The sequence below is a fragment of the Anabrus simplex genome, chromosome 7 (genome assembly GCF_040414725.1).
Source record: "Anabrus simplex isolate iqAnaSimp1 chromosome 7, ASM4041472v1, whole genome shotgun sequence".
NCBI classification, from domain to species: Eukaryota; Metazoa; Arthropoda; class Insecta; order Orthoptera; family Tettigoniidae; genus Anabrus; species Anabrus simplex.
In genome coordinates this window covers 72,376,340-72,390,665 of record NC_090271.1, presented here as the reverse complement: position 1 = coordinate 72,390,665, position 14,326 = coordinate 72,376,340, and the positions used below count along the sequence as shown (strand labels likewise).

At 39.4% G+C, this 14,326-nt stretch overlaps 1 protein-coding gene and 1 long non-coding RNA gene across 6 annotated transcripts in view; one reads left to right on the top strand and one right to left on the bottom strand.

Annotated features, from left to right (window-relative positions):
- Positions 1-11,017, top strand: part of LOC136877261 (uncharacterized) — a 73,018-nt gene extending 62,001 nt beyond the window's left edge. Inside the window, exon 3 of the long non-coding RNA XR_010860745.2 lies at positions 10,594-11,017. This is a non-coding gene — a long non-coding RNA (uncharacterized lncRNA). The remainder of the gene's footprint in view (positions 1-10,593) is intronic.
- Positions 1-14,326, bottom strand: part of LOC136877259 (uncharacterized) — a 137,948-nt gene that overhangs the window by 59,608 nt on the left and 64,014 nt on the right. For all 5 annotated transcript variants that reach the window (XM_067151134.2, XM_067151135.2, XM_067151136.2 and 2 more), the window contains one exon: positions 12,386-12,473. In XM_067151134.2, the coding sequence (XP_067007235.2) occupies positions 12,386-12,473 (88 nt within the window). The remainder of the gene's footprint in view (positions 1-12,385; positions 12,474-14,326) is intronic.

Genomic DNA, 14,326 nt, shown 5'->3' with positions numbered 1-14,326 from the left:
AGAATGCCTTCTCAATAATCTAACTCCTAGATTTTTAAAAGCCTATAACATAAAACATAGGTCAACATTCCAAATATAACACACACATGTCAACCTATTGAGATGTATGTAGGCAATCCTCATGATGATTGATATCAGATTCTCTTTGATTTAATTATTCTACAAGAATTAATGATGACTACAACAGAGACAAAACCGGTCTTCGCTTAATAAATTTCAAATATTTTACATTGCGTTGAATGGTGGAACATCCCTGTAACTCTATTATATTAGTGTAAGCACAATTTGTGATACATGCCATAGTAGTCTTGAAGTAAGTAGTACCATATGTTATATGTGGAGTTATAGTTACATGTTTACCATCTTTTCCTGTAGTGTCAGCCATCTTGTTATATATACCATCAATGCCATGGAAACCATGAAGAAGATGGGCGCTCTATATGTTCTCATCGGCGGTACCTAGAACATGGAGTTTATACTTCTGGGTGCCATTACAATGGATGTATTGGTTTTGTATTGCTTTCGTCTGCATTCAGCTGTATCCTATTATCCAGAACCTTCTTTCTACACACTACCACAATATTACCGGTGCAAACTTCTATGACAGTGAATGAGGAGATGGTGATCATCAGTATGGTGGAACTGGCGGAAGAGTCAGCCCTTTCGAACTAAGGCATGACGTTAAACCACATCTACCGAATGATCACCAGTATAAGTGGTCCTCCACTACCAAGTGCCACTGGCCTCCTCGGAGGGCGGATGAGCAGGTAGAAGTCCAGAGCACCCTCCTGTCCTTGGGGTGGGAAGCTGCCCCTAAAGGCGGAAGAGCCACTGGATGGCCAACGGCATAGGATCAGAAAGGCAAGGGGAAACCACCTGATTATCATCCCACGAGCGCAATATGTAGAGTCAAAAAAAATTAATATTGGTGTACTGCATGATCCGAGTAGTGATCGGCATAAGTTTGGGTCCGGGCCGAATGATGTGAAATGTGCGACGAGACGTGCAGAGGTGAACGATCAGGTCTCGCACGGTAAATCTGCCACTGATCAACCAAATGCAGACTAAATTCGCAAATGTAAAACAATGGATACATGGAAAACTTCACATTGAAGAAAGAGAACGAAAGAAACATCAAATCAACATCTGTGAACTGTCAGAAACTCTCTGGAAAGGATGTGGGCATTTTGAAATAGATGACCATGTGATATACATCGCTGGGGCAAATGACACAGGTCAGAATGGCGACGTGTTTCTTGTTGATAAGCGGATATCCCAACATGTTGAGGAATACAGACCTATCAATGAAAGAATACTGACCCTCACTCTCAACACCAAACCATATAAACCACATCTGACCCAGGTATATCTACCCACCATCGCTGCAGACGACCAAAGGATCGAAGACTTCTATGCAGACATGGAAAATACTATAGCAGCACTTCAGTTCTGAAGATATTGGAGGAATACTTTGAACATAATTCTCTGTGACTGAATCCTCAAAAGACTGTTGTATCAACTTTATATCTGCGGAACATGAAAATGAAAATCCACAGCCTGTTTCCAGTCATTCGACCAGGTCAGGAATGGAATGAATGAAGCCCCCATCTAGCGGCGGGGATAGGAATTGTGCCAGCTGCCAAAGCCTGTCGCACTCCTCTGGGGCAATGATTAATGAATGACAGATGAAATGAAATGATATTGGAGAGTGTTGCTGGAATGAAGTATGACAGGGAAAACTGGAGTACCCGGAGAAAAACCTGTCCCACCTCCGCTTTGTCCAGCACAAATCTCACATGGAATGACCGGGATGTGAACCACAGAACCCAAAGGTGAGAGGCTGCGTGCTGTATCTGTGGAACAAACATGCAAATTACAATCCTACAATCAGTTTCAGAGATGAGATTCTCCAATACTGCAGTAACTCTAAATACCTAGGGATGACCCTGGACAGATCACTGACATACAAAATGCATCTCAAGAATGTAGCAGTTAATTTTATTTTTGCTAGTGGCTTTATGTCGCACCGACTCAGATAGGTCTTATGGTGACGATGGGAGAGGAAAGGCCTTAATTAAGGTACAGCCCCAGCATTTGCCTGGTGTGAAAATGGGAAACCACGGAAAACCATCTTCAGAGCTGCCGATAGTGGGATTTGAACCCACTATCTTCCGGATGCAAGCTCACAGACGCGCGCCTCTATTCGCACGGCCAACTCATCCGGTGCAGTTAAAATTAAAACCAAGAACAACATATTACAGAAGTTAACAGGAACCACCCCATTCCACTCCCAACCCTAAGAAAATCTCAGTCATTGCTGAACACATGGAAGAAAATTGAGAACTACCCACTGTTGCCAATACATTTGGACTGTCCAGTATTATTACCACAGCGATTAAAGGCCAGACAACCATCGTGGCGAACAGCAATCAATCTGCATGAAAATGATTTCAAAATACTAGATGCATGGAACAATCAATGGCAGAGCCAAAACTCCCTTACACATCATTACTTAATTAAAATTCCTTGGGACCAGCCCGCAGGCTTTCATTTACCTCGACGACAGTGGTGTGTACTGGATAGCAATGCTGAACAAGAGGGGATGGAAGTCCCTCCTCATTGCGAATGCGGTGAAGAGCAGCAAACCATGGATCATATAGTTTTCGAATGTCCCCTCAGAGCGTTAAGAGGCTTAACGAAAGTTCTCCACAACATTACACAACAGTGTTCTCCCTAGGACCTTTCTAATGGGCGCACCACCGGGCTATTTCTACAGACCGCCCGGCTAACATAACCTACATATGTGCTAGTTACATAATATGAACACATATTTGAGTCACTGGTTGTTTCGAATTAAAATATAAATACTGTGAAACTGTTTATTTACATAAATATTTATTATTGTCACCATAATTACATTGGACTTAAGTGTTTTGCTTGACTATCACGTAGTGTTGTGCATGATCGGCTCTTGGATCAGCGTGAATTCGCATGCGAGCACTCAGCTCGATTCTGTATGACGTCACAAACCCGCACGGCACTCCACAGCACTAGAGTGCCAAGCACGATGATACACGATTATGAACGAGCAGTAGAAAACTAGAAGTTCAAAATTCTCCGTTAATACTTTAATTAATAACGATTATAACAAACTCCATTCAATACAAATGGAAGAAATACACCGTATAATATTGGCCAGGATCGTTAAAGATTATTATAAGAACAGGATAGTGATTGTGATATATTAGTAACATTCTAAAACACAACATTCTAACTACATTCTCTCAATATAGAAATATATTTACGAAACAATTGGAGAGGATTCTGTTGCAGCAGCATTATTGAATCATGCATCCCAATGTGATGTTTGGAACCAGCATCCTCCCAGTCAATTTGGTGAGGTCATTAATGGTGTTATACAACTAACAATAATGTTGTCTTTACGTCCCACTGACTATTTTGGAGACGTCTAGGTGTCGAAATTATGTTCTACAGAAGTTCTTTTACGTGCCAGTAAATCTACCCAGGCTGATGTATTTGAGCACCTTCAAATACTACCAGAGAAAGTCAGGATCGAAGGCCCGCTCCTCAGCAGGGCAACAATATCACTAGCAGCTACAGAGAAATTACTGAAATTCAGTCCTTCAGTACTTAATTTCATGAAGTGGTAAGGCGAATACCTCACTAATCTTAAATGAGATTATCGTAAATTAAGATTTAACCGAGTTTATGGTTGTGTTCAAAATTTTATTCTTGATTTGAAATATATGTTACTTTGCATATATTGAACCATACCATTGTCTTGTAGTCATTAAGCTCTATTTTAAACACACTTCCTTCCTTATATCACGATTTCATTCCTGTTAGTTTTGTTGTTACAAGTAATTTTACGAATGGTCAGAGATACCGGCGCGTATTCCCATGGACTCTAATTCCGAAGCAGTGTCCATTTCCAGGCACATGACTCGACTTGAGACTGACTTTCTCTACTCCACTCCATCACTAGCTCATCACAACGGTTTACCAATTACTTTAATACAGAATTTGGTATTACCAAATACACTATAGACAATATTGGACGCTTCCGCATTCTTCCGTACTAAACCGCGAGACATGTTGACAGTGCCACACCTGGGGGCCCGACCTTAAATGTCAGGTGGTAAGATTGAAACTACATAAGTTGCATGTTAAAATTGATAGAAATAATGAAATGAAATGCGTTGTTCTACCCGACCTTAAATGTCAGGTGGTAAGATTGAAACTACATAAGTTGCATGTTAAAATTGATAGAAATAATGAAATGAAATGCGTTGTTCTACTATGAAAGTTGAATGTTAATACTGATAGAAATAACAAAACTCAATAATGATTTCGTTTTGTCTGAATTCTTGGCTGAATGATCAACATTGAGGCCTTCTGTTCAGAAGGTCACGGATTTGATTCTCGGTGGGATCATAGATTTTAATCAAGTCTAATTAATTCTTCTGATTCGGGGACTGGGTGTTGTGTTTGTTCCAACACTTTCTCTTCATATTCAGTCAACACACTACACTTCCAACAATCACAGAAACATGCAATAGTGATTATTATACCTTGGATTTTTTGGTGTTAAATGTTATTTAGCTGCCTAAAATAGGGTTTCAAATAGGTTCTAAAATATTTTTAGGCAGTTTCAATTTAACATATTTTAATAGGCACCAATTAAAATACCACGTTTATTTTGCTAAATTGACAATCACTTGTTAGGTTGAAATATAAAACAAGTTTCACTCACATGTTTGCTGCAAACATCACAGAATATAATTTTACCATCCGATGTGAAATGGTGAAACCCATGTAACCTTTTAATTAAAGGCGACTTGGAACCTGACACTTTAGGCATAATTCACACATTGAACAAACGGGAATACTGAAATGTTCTCACAGAATGAAATGGAGTTTTTATTCCAGCAGGTCAGCGGATACTGTCTCCAGCCTCGTGACAGACTATGGAAGTGCTTTCCAGAGTGTGTGGTTTACAGCTTTCCGATTTTAAGATTTTGTTTAAGAAGATTTTGTTTAAGATACTGAAAACAAGTCGGCAAATATTATATTTTCTCGGAATATATTAAAAGCATTTTAACCGTTTTAAGGATAAAAATATGAATTATAGAGTAATAGGCAAATATTGGTTCTAACATCATTTTAGGCACTATAGAACCACCTTTTCTAATATTATAAATGCATGAAACATGCAAATATAACTTATTTTTAGTTGTACCTTCAAGAACAAAATAGCCTTTTCCCTAAAATCCGAGGTCTAGTGATCACATCACTCTATATAGGGTTGCTGTGAGGAACGGCATCCGGCCTTAAAATAGGGCCAAATCTACATGTGCGACACTGCTCGCACCCGCGACCCCACAGATCTGAGAAAAACGGCAGAGAAAGAATAATTTTTTTAAATGCATGTTGTTCTAATTTAATTAATCTAACTTAAGAATACTTGATAACTAAATGTTAAACCAAATGTGATGTGTTCACTAATATTTTACAATATTGGAATTTACTTACAATGTTTTGCTCGAGGAAAGCCAAAGAAAGATTTCTATAGCTGAACACGTTCAAAGTTATTGCAGCTAAAAATGGCACAAACCTTGCCAACCATGGTTTAGTGCTTGTATCATTGTAATTTCAAAAACTTTTGTCACCGGATAAATTAAATTTTCATGATAATCTTCTTCTTAACGCAAATCCAAGATCAAAATTTCACACTACATAAGCTGATCGGTATTACTACTACACTCAGTTTTAAGGTCGTCCCGCTAGGTACGGTGGCAAGCAATGTCTTGTGATATCTCGCAAAGTGTCACGTATTCTCTATAGTGTATTTGGTATTATGCATTTGCCACAGCAGCCATTTTGATGGAAAATATCGATTTACAATCTAATATGAAACACAGGAGTCGATAGAGTATATATTAGTGTTCAGTGTCACCAAGTTAGTTGTTTTCGAAGCAAATCTGTTTGTTTGGTGTTCTTTTAGTTTCTTTAACATTTACTACTGCTACATTGGACTTCAGTTGATTTATAGTTCCGATTTAATTACATTTTAACTATTATTAATGTGTTTTCCACTTGTGTTTTACTTTATAATTCATCACGAATATTGGTGTTATTTTAAATTTCTGGTGGGAATGATCTAAATTGAACTGCCTGTTTCATTTCTTCGCGTTCTTGACACCAAATTTTGTGTTCTCAAACTGACCAGGAAATCTCTTAAAGTTTCTTTAAGGAATAACCTAGTAATCAAAGTAATAATTCAACACCAGATGGGATTTCCGAAAAAGACATCTGGTGAAGTGTAAAGTATTCAAACTACAAGTGAAACACTCTTCTAAACACCACTTGTCAGGCATCAGCAGTGACTGGTTTAAGGAATTTACAAGGTCAGTTGTGAAAGAAAATGGTATGTTATGTTCCACATGTATAAAATATTCATTGAAGAAACCGACAAAGAAGAAGGTGACTTAGGTGACTATACCATGTGCAAGACTTCAAAAGGAGAGTTTAGTTGACCATGAACAAATCAAGCTGCATACCGATTCTTGTTCAAGCACACCAGTTACTGGAAGAAAATCGGCTTCTTTAAAATAGATTAAAAAGGCATCAAATAGGCAAATATACTCAAAATAGGCACAAACCCTTGAAATAGGCATTTATAGGCACAATAAAACCAACGAAATCTAGCTTAAAGGACCCCAAAATGGATTTATATCTCAAAAGCCTATGTTTCTGAACACAGGAATAAAATAGGGAAATAGGCGAATTCCCGTCTCTAGTTATTATTATTGAAGGTAAATGTGGTGAACTTCTCTTTAGGGGGAGGTTCTTTATCCAAGGTGGTCTTGGGTTTACTCCTGAATTTTATAGAATTTTGTTCATGAATGCTTTATTGAAACCATTACTTTCAGCTAATGTATAAATGGTGTTGATTTCTTTTCAGCCGGTACAGTGTTTGGTACTGTTAATTTTGCCAAGATGTCAATGTCAATGTTTTTGCTTGTTTCATCGATTACGAAAAGGCTTTCGATACAGTCCGCCACGATGAACTTATGAACATTCTTCGGGAATTAGGACTTGATGGACGGGACATTCGTATTATTGGTAATCTCTACTGGAACCAGTGTGCTGGCATAAGAGTTGATGGTCGTGTCTCGGAAGAAGTCTCAATTATGAAAGGAGTTCGCCAAGGCTGTTTTCTTTTCCCCATGCTTTTCAACATCTATTCAGAAGAGATTTTTCGAGATGCTCTTTACGGAAAGACTCAAGGAATTGTGATTAATGGTTTCATCATAAATAACATCAGGTACGCCGATGACACTGTGCTACTTGCAACCAATCTCCAGGATCTACAGGAACTACTTAATGCTGTCACTGAAGCCAGCAGCGCAATGGGCTTGAAGCTTAATGTAAAGAAGACCAAGTGGATGGTTATAAGTAGGAAAGAAGATGGCATTCGAGGTAATCTCACAACAGCGAAGGAACAGATTGCGAGAGTGGCAACATTTAAATACCTGGGATGTCACATCAATGATGACTGGGACCTTACTCACGAGATCCGATGCAGAACTGAGCAGGCCAGAACTTCTTTTCAGAGACTTAGGAACCTTTTGACAACCCGTGACCTTTCCATTTCACTACGGACACGACTAATCCGGTGCTACGTTTTCAGCATTCTGTTATACGGCGTTGAGGCATGGACACTAACTGAAACCATGTGCAAGAGATTGCAAGCATTCGAAATTGGACGTACCGAAGGATGCTGAAGATACCTTGGACAGCTAAAATGACCAATATAGACATTTTGCACCGTATGAACAAAGAACCAGAAATTCTCACTACCATCAAGAGAAGGAAACTAGAATACTTTGGTCATATGATGCGGAACTCTAAATACCACCTTCTGCAAGTAATACTCTAAGGTAAAATTAATGGAAAACGTGGTCCGGGGAGAAGTAGGACATCATGGCTTGGCAACTTGAGCCAGTGGTTTGGGGTGACAAAGCTTACTCTGTTCAGAACAACTATGAACAAACAACAGATCATGCTACTGATCGCCAACGTTCTGCGAGGACATGGCACATGAAGAAGAATAATGAGTGAGTTCCAGAAAATCAATGTAAATGTCCACGAGAATTCCCGAGACAGAATTATCTTCTCTTTTCTCAAGATCTGTTTACCCCACGAACAAAAATGGGAATTCTCGGAAATCACCAGAAATAGTTCTTGGGAAATTTATATCAGGAGAAACAAGGAACAATTTGACCTCAAAGCTTCAACCCCTCCAACCTTTTAAGACATTTGCGAGAGCCAATCAACGTCAAACTACGTTGCACAACCCATATTCCTTATACCTCCTTCTCGATGTGAACTGTTGTACATGTACGCTTTATCTTCAGAACGTGTTGTGATTTATTGTGAAGAAGAAGTGTGTCTGTGGCAATGCCCAAAGAAAAATCACTGGGCGAGTTGGCTGTGCGCTTAGGGGCACACAGCTGTGAGCTTGCATCCGGGAGATACTGGGTTCGAGCCCCACTGTCAGCAGCCCTGACTATGATTTTCTGTGGTTTCCCATTTTCACACCAGGCAAATGCTGGGGCTGTACCGTAATTAATGCCACGGTCGCTTCCTTCCCACTCCTAGGCCTTTCCCATCGCACTGTCACCATAAGACCTATCCGTGTCAGTGTGACACAAAAAAAAAAAAAAAAATTGTAATTGCAAAGAAAAATTGTCGAAGTTCTACTGGCTGAAGCGGTGGATCACAGGGGATCCCATTTCACTATGGATGGAAGGGTAGTCTTCTGCCAAGCTTGCTGTAAGGAGATAAGTTCGTTTGTTCCTTTTATCTTTTTTTTTTGTGACTAAACTATGATCGCATTTCATTGTAGCATTTATGGGCCTATTAAATTACATATTGTAGAAAGTTGTTTTGTTGCAATGCTGTATTAGTTGTGAACTTTCAATAATTTATATTGCTAAAATTTTAATAATTATTTAATTACTGAACGAGGAGTTAGAACACTGGTGGTCTCTTGTCACAGAGTAGATGAAAATTAAAAATCGGTATTTTGAACTCTGATTCAGTTCCCGTGAAAATAGAGATTTACAACTGAAAAATTTTCTTTCTTTCTTAATCTGTTTACCCTCCAGGGTAGGTTTTCCCCTCGGAATCAGCAAAGGATCTCACCTCTACTGTCTTAAGGGCAGCGTCCTGGAGCGTGAGACTTTGGTTGGGAGGATACAACTGGGGATGAGGACTAGTACCTCACCCAGACAGCCTCATCTTCTATCCTGAACAGGGGCCTTGTGAAGGCACGGGAAGACTGGAATAGACAGGCAAAGAAGAGGGAGGGAAGTGGCCGCGTCCTTAAGTTATCGTTGGTAACATCCAGGCATTTCTCTGAAGGAGAGGTGGGAAACCACTTCGAGGATGGCTGAGGTGGGAATCGAACCCACCTCTACTCAGTTGATCTCCCAAGGCTGAGTGGAAGCCGTTTCAGCCCTCGTGCCACTTTTCAAATTTCGTGGCAGAGCTGGGAATCGAACCAGGGCCTCCGTGTGTGGCGGCTAATCCACACTATCTACTACACCACAGAAGGGGACTGCAACTGAAATTTAATTTTTTAAAATCGTAACTTTCACCAGCGCTATGTGTAGGCTCTAGTGAACTCTATTACGCTTCCATTAAGCCTTCGTGAAATATAGGTTGAAGACTGAATGTGGTGCTGCTAGGACGATGTCACAGAGGCTAGACATACAGGATGGCATGGCTTGGACGATGTCACAGCATGTTTTACAAGGCTGCAAAGACTATCTTTACAAGATCAGGCCAGTGAAAAGACCGTTGGTCTGGATTGGTGAGGTCCGGTTAGTAACCATTGTGCTGGGGGGGGCAAGCAAAGATAGTCTGGGGTGCGTAATCTCTAGCATCCCATCTAGAGTCTTGCTAAATCGTGACAAAAAGTAAGGTTATGGGCGCATGCCACGACAGTTTCAAATCACGCGGTTTTCTAATTTTCAACGAGGGTGGCAGCCTAGAGGGCACACATGATGCAGGAGGTATTGCAGGCAACAGAAAATAGTCTTCATTACAGCTGACCCGGATGACCAAAGCCGGCGAATAGCAACATATAAAATGTTCACAAATCTGAGAGTGATAGTGCCTCCATTTTAATTCTTCTATGTAAGTAAGAATACTGCTAGGGGCAGCTTGGCGAGTCCCTGGCAAGCATATAGGAAGGATGTCTCCTCTACGCTACTCCAGTATTGTTTCACGTCATTTTTATTATTTTTCACCCGGTGAACTCGACAGGAAACTGCCAGATTATAAATGAACATTTTTGAGGACATATTTCCATGTAAATTATGAATTCTCTTGTTCCTACTTTGAAGTTTTGTACTTCTACTAGAAACATCACCTCTAACAGTCTTTTTCTTTTTTTTATGAAACAAATGCATGATTATACTAAGTATTATTGCCAATTAGCCCACCTGTAGAAATTTAAGATATAGGAACATTGTAATTTAAGTCAATTTTATTATTTTTCAGATCAAATGTGAAAGGATACCATACAGATCAACATAAAAATACTGTGATCCATTTGACATGAGTACAGAAAGCTGAGTCAGCACAGCTTTTCTACCTGACACCATGAACAGCGATCAACGACAATTTTCTATAGACCTGTGCACTGCAATGGTGGAAGCAAATATCCCCCTGCATAAACTGGAGCATCTTCAAACTTCAACAAGCTGCTGGGTGCAATCACCGAGTTGGAGAAGAGTGGCTTTCACCTGGTGGTGTCATTTAGGGTTGTGGAAGAAGTCAGGAGAAGTTATAACCGAACCACTGGGAAGGTAGCTGCTGTCAGCAAAAAGTTCCATAAGAGTCCTGCAGCAGAATCCATGATGGAAAGTGACGGTAAAAGTAGTCAGGGTGCTACGAGATGAGGTAGATGAAACAGTTGAACTAAAACCAGATGAAGTGGCTTCATTGAAGTTTTGTCCAATCACTTCCTGCAACGTTGAGAGATCTTTCTCTCAGTGCAAAACAGTCTGCCTGACAGGACAACAAGATTGTTACTGGAAAACATTGAACAGTTGCTTGTAAATTCCTTTTATAGTAATTGAGTGTGTTATTAAATTATAAGTATTTATCATGCCTATTTTGCTGCCTATTTTACACATTAGTGCCTATTTACATGCCTATTTTGGCTAATTTAAGAGCCTATGCCAGCCTATTTTAACTGTTTTTAGTGCCTATAACTCTCGTCTCTAATAATAACATATATTCAATTTCTTTTATTTTTTAAAAATCCAAGTTGAAAATAGCTTTCAAGACCACTCACACCAATGCTAAAATAGTTTTAAATTCCCATACCGTCAATGATAACAGCAAATTTATGAACTCTGGGGTATACAAATTAAAGTGCCAGTCAGCGTATCAACAGTTTGTTGATAAAAATGAGTTTCACGTCTACATTCCAGAACTAGACCTGCCCTTCCCTCAATATTCTCCCTCCCGTATTTTATCCCTTTTCCTTCCCCCTTCCGCTTCACCACCCAACCACATCAGCTCTGACCCGCTGCTAGCTACACACACGCTTAGCATCAATAGAGACATGAGACTGACAAGGTTGTACCATGACAAAGATGTTGATTTCCATAGGGAACCTGAAATATTTGTTCCGAGTGAGTAAATTTATAATACCAATATAGTTGGTCCATTATTGGACATTATAAATTTAACAGCCAACTCATTCCTGGTTGCCAGCGTTTTGCCCCAGTGTGCTAAGTTGGGCTCATTCTACCTCTACATGTTTTTTTAATGTTTTTTAATATGTTAATCATGATCATTGTCTTTTAATTCCACACATTTTTTTATTTGTTTGCATAAATGTAATATTGAATTTCTACTGAGGATGGCCTTTAGATAGGCTGAAACATCTATAGATATTATCCCATCAAATATAGAAGGTTCTTTGTATTGAAAGGGGGACAATATAAGACTTTTTTTTAAAAAGGGATCTTCAACAGCCTGTGTGTGTGTGTGTGTGTGTGTGTGCGCGCGCGCGGTTTTTATGATGCCATCTCTTCCAAATGTGGACTCATCACTGAGCGAAACAGACAATAAAAATGTCAGTATAGTAGTTGCCATGTACAACATCTCTACATAAATACCAATGCATTGTAGGATATATGTTCATTAGGAACATTTTTTTTGGATTTGACTCTAGGAATCAACCCCCAATGTTAGTTATGAATATACTATACAACTGACACCACCACCACTATGATCTACGGTTGCCAATATGAAGACTTATTAACATAAGCTGACCTACTTGGGCTCCTGTGAGAGTTGCATTGATGAGATCTGCTTGCACCTGATGACTCTGCCAAGAGCTGATGGAGGGATGTCTTTAATATTCACTGAAAGAACATGAAAAATGAAAGTCATTTGACATCCTTTAGTGGTCTGGAAAACATTACATTAATATCTACAGTTTGATCTCTATGATCAGGAAGCAAGAGTTACTTCTGTATTTAACATGAGTAAATAATTGATAGTCTTCAAAAAAATTGTAAATGTCCACAGAAGACGAAGGTAGTTGGTTCAGTGTAAACATATTACAGTACTTAACTAAACCTGCATCTCATACAGTCCTTAAAGACAACTGCTGTCAAACCAAATGGCAATCACATATTAGTCAGGCTGCACAAATATCAGTTATGTGCAAGTTGCATGCATATGTTCTGTAACCCAGCAGGCATGCCATCTGCATAACGGAGACCATTGCTGTAGACACATATATGTATGTTGCCATGACAGAAATCTGATAGCCGTAAAATTCCACGTGCATATTTAGAAAGCATTCGTAACTACAATATTACAGAATGGTCTCTTCTGATGCATGGCACATTCAATCCAACCTCAAGACTAGCTTTGTATGGCACCTAACCTTAAATGAACTAATGTTTGTAATTTACGTTAAACAATTATTTTACTGTACGTACACCTAAAATCTATACATACTACAGTATACTCTAGAAACTCTCTCATCCGCAAAAGTTCCAGAATTAAAAGAATTGCAAGTGCAGTAAAATTGAGGTTAGTTTTCAAAACCTACTCTCCAAACTCATGCACAGGTAATTTTAAGACATTTTATGATTTTGCTACATAGGAAGGAAATTATGAAATGATTATGTAAATATTAAACTACCTACTATACAAATTAATAGCTGTAGTAACCTACTTCATACAATGCCTCTTGCACTACTTGCTGAAGATACTCCTGTATTCATTTATTTTGAGTAAGCACTTGGTGAGTAACTGTAATGATCACATCATTCTTCCGCTAACTGTGCTAGTCTGACATTAAATTTAGGATTGTTTCTCATGTTTTGATGAAGTAAATACAAAACTAGACTGCTTCAGACCTTCTGTTGCTGTGTAGCATATGTAAAAAGCTAGATGCCATCTGATGATCTGCAGTACCACATGCACATCAGTGACGACACTGACGCTTCACCTGACAGTGTGTGGTACTCCATTTAATACTATGGAGGTAGCTTCCTGCTGTCATACAACTGGCGTGCAGTCTGTGCAATACTGACAAGAGTGCGGCCTGCCTTAGGGTGGTACATGATCAGTATGAAGACTCCTTCAACTGTACTGCTAGACGTACACAAGTTAATTCAATGCTTCACATGTCAGACTCCTTAACTGTACTCATGAGGTAGTGTGCACACTATTCCATCCCTCAGATATTTGGACAGGCCAGAAAGTGACTAAGGGCTCTTGGGTAGGAGGTAGAAATATCACCTCTACATAATGGAAATTTCAATAAGCACAGAAATGAACAGGTGGCAAAAATACCTTTTTGTGGAATAAAGTCAAATTACTTAACTCATTTTAAAGAATAAGATAAAAACAGATACCAGTTAGTTGATAGATATTTGACCCCTACAATAAATATAACACTAATTCTCTGTAATGCCGGCCCTGCAGTCTAGGGGTAGCGAGCCTGCCTCTTTCCAGGAGGTGCCAGGTACGATTTCAAGCAAGGTTGGTTTTTTTACCTGGATCTGGTTCAAGATCCAATCAGCCTAGGTGAGAACAATTAGTAAGTTATCTGAGGGTGAGATACAGTCTCCAGTCTAGAAAGCCAAGAATAACAGCCAGGAGGATTTGTTACCACATTGTCCACGTCACATCGTAATCTGCAGGTCTTTACGCAGACTAGCGGTCGCTTGGGAGGCCACGGCATTTATTTTTGTCAAAT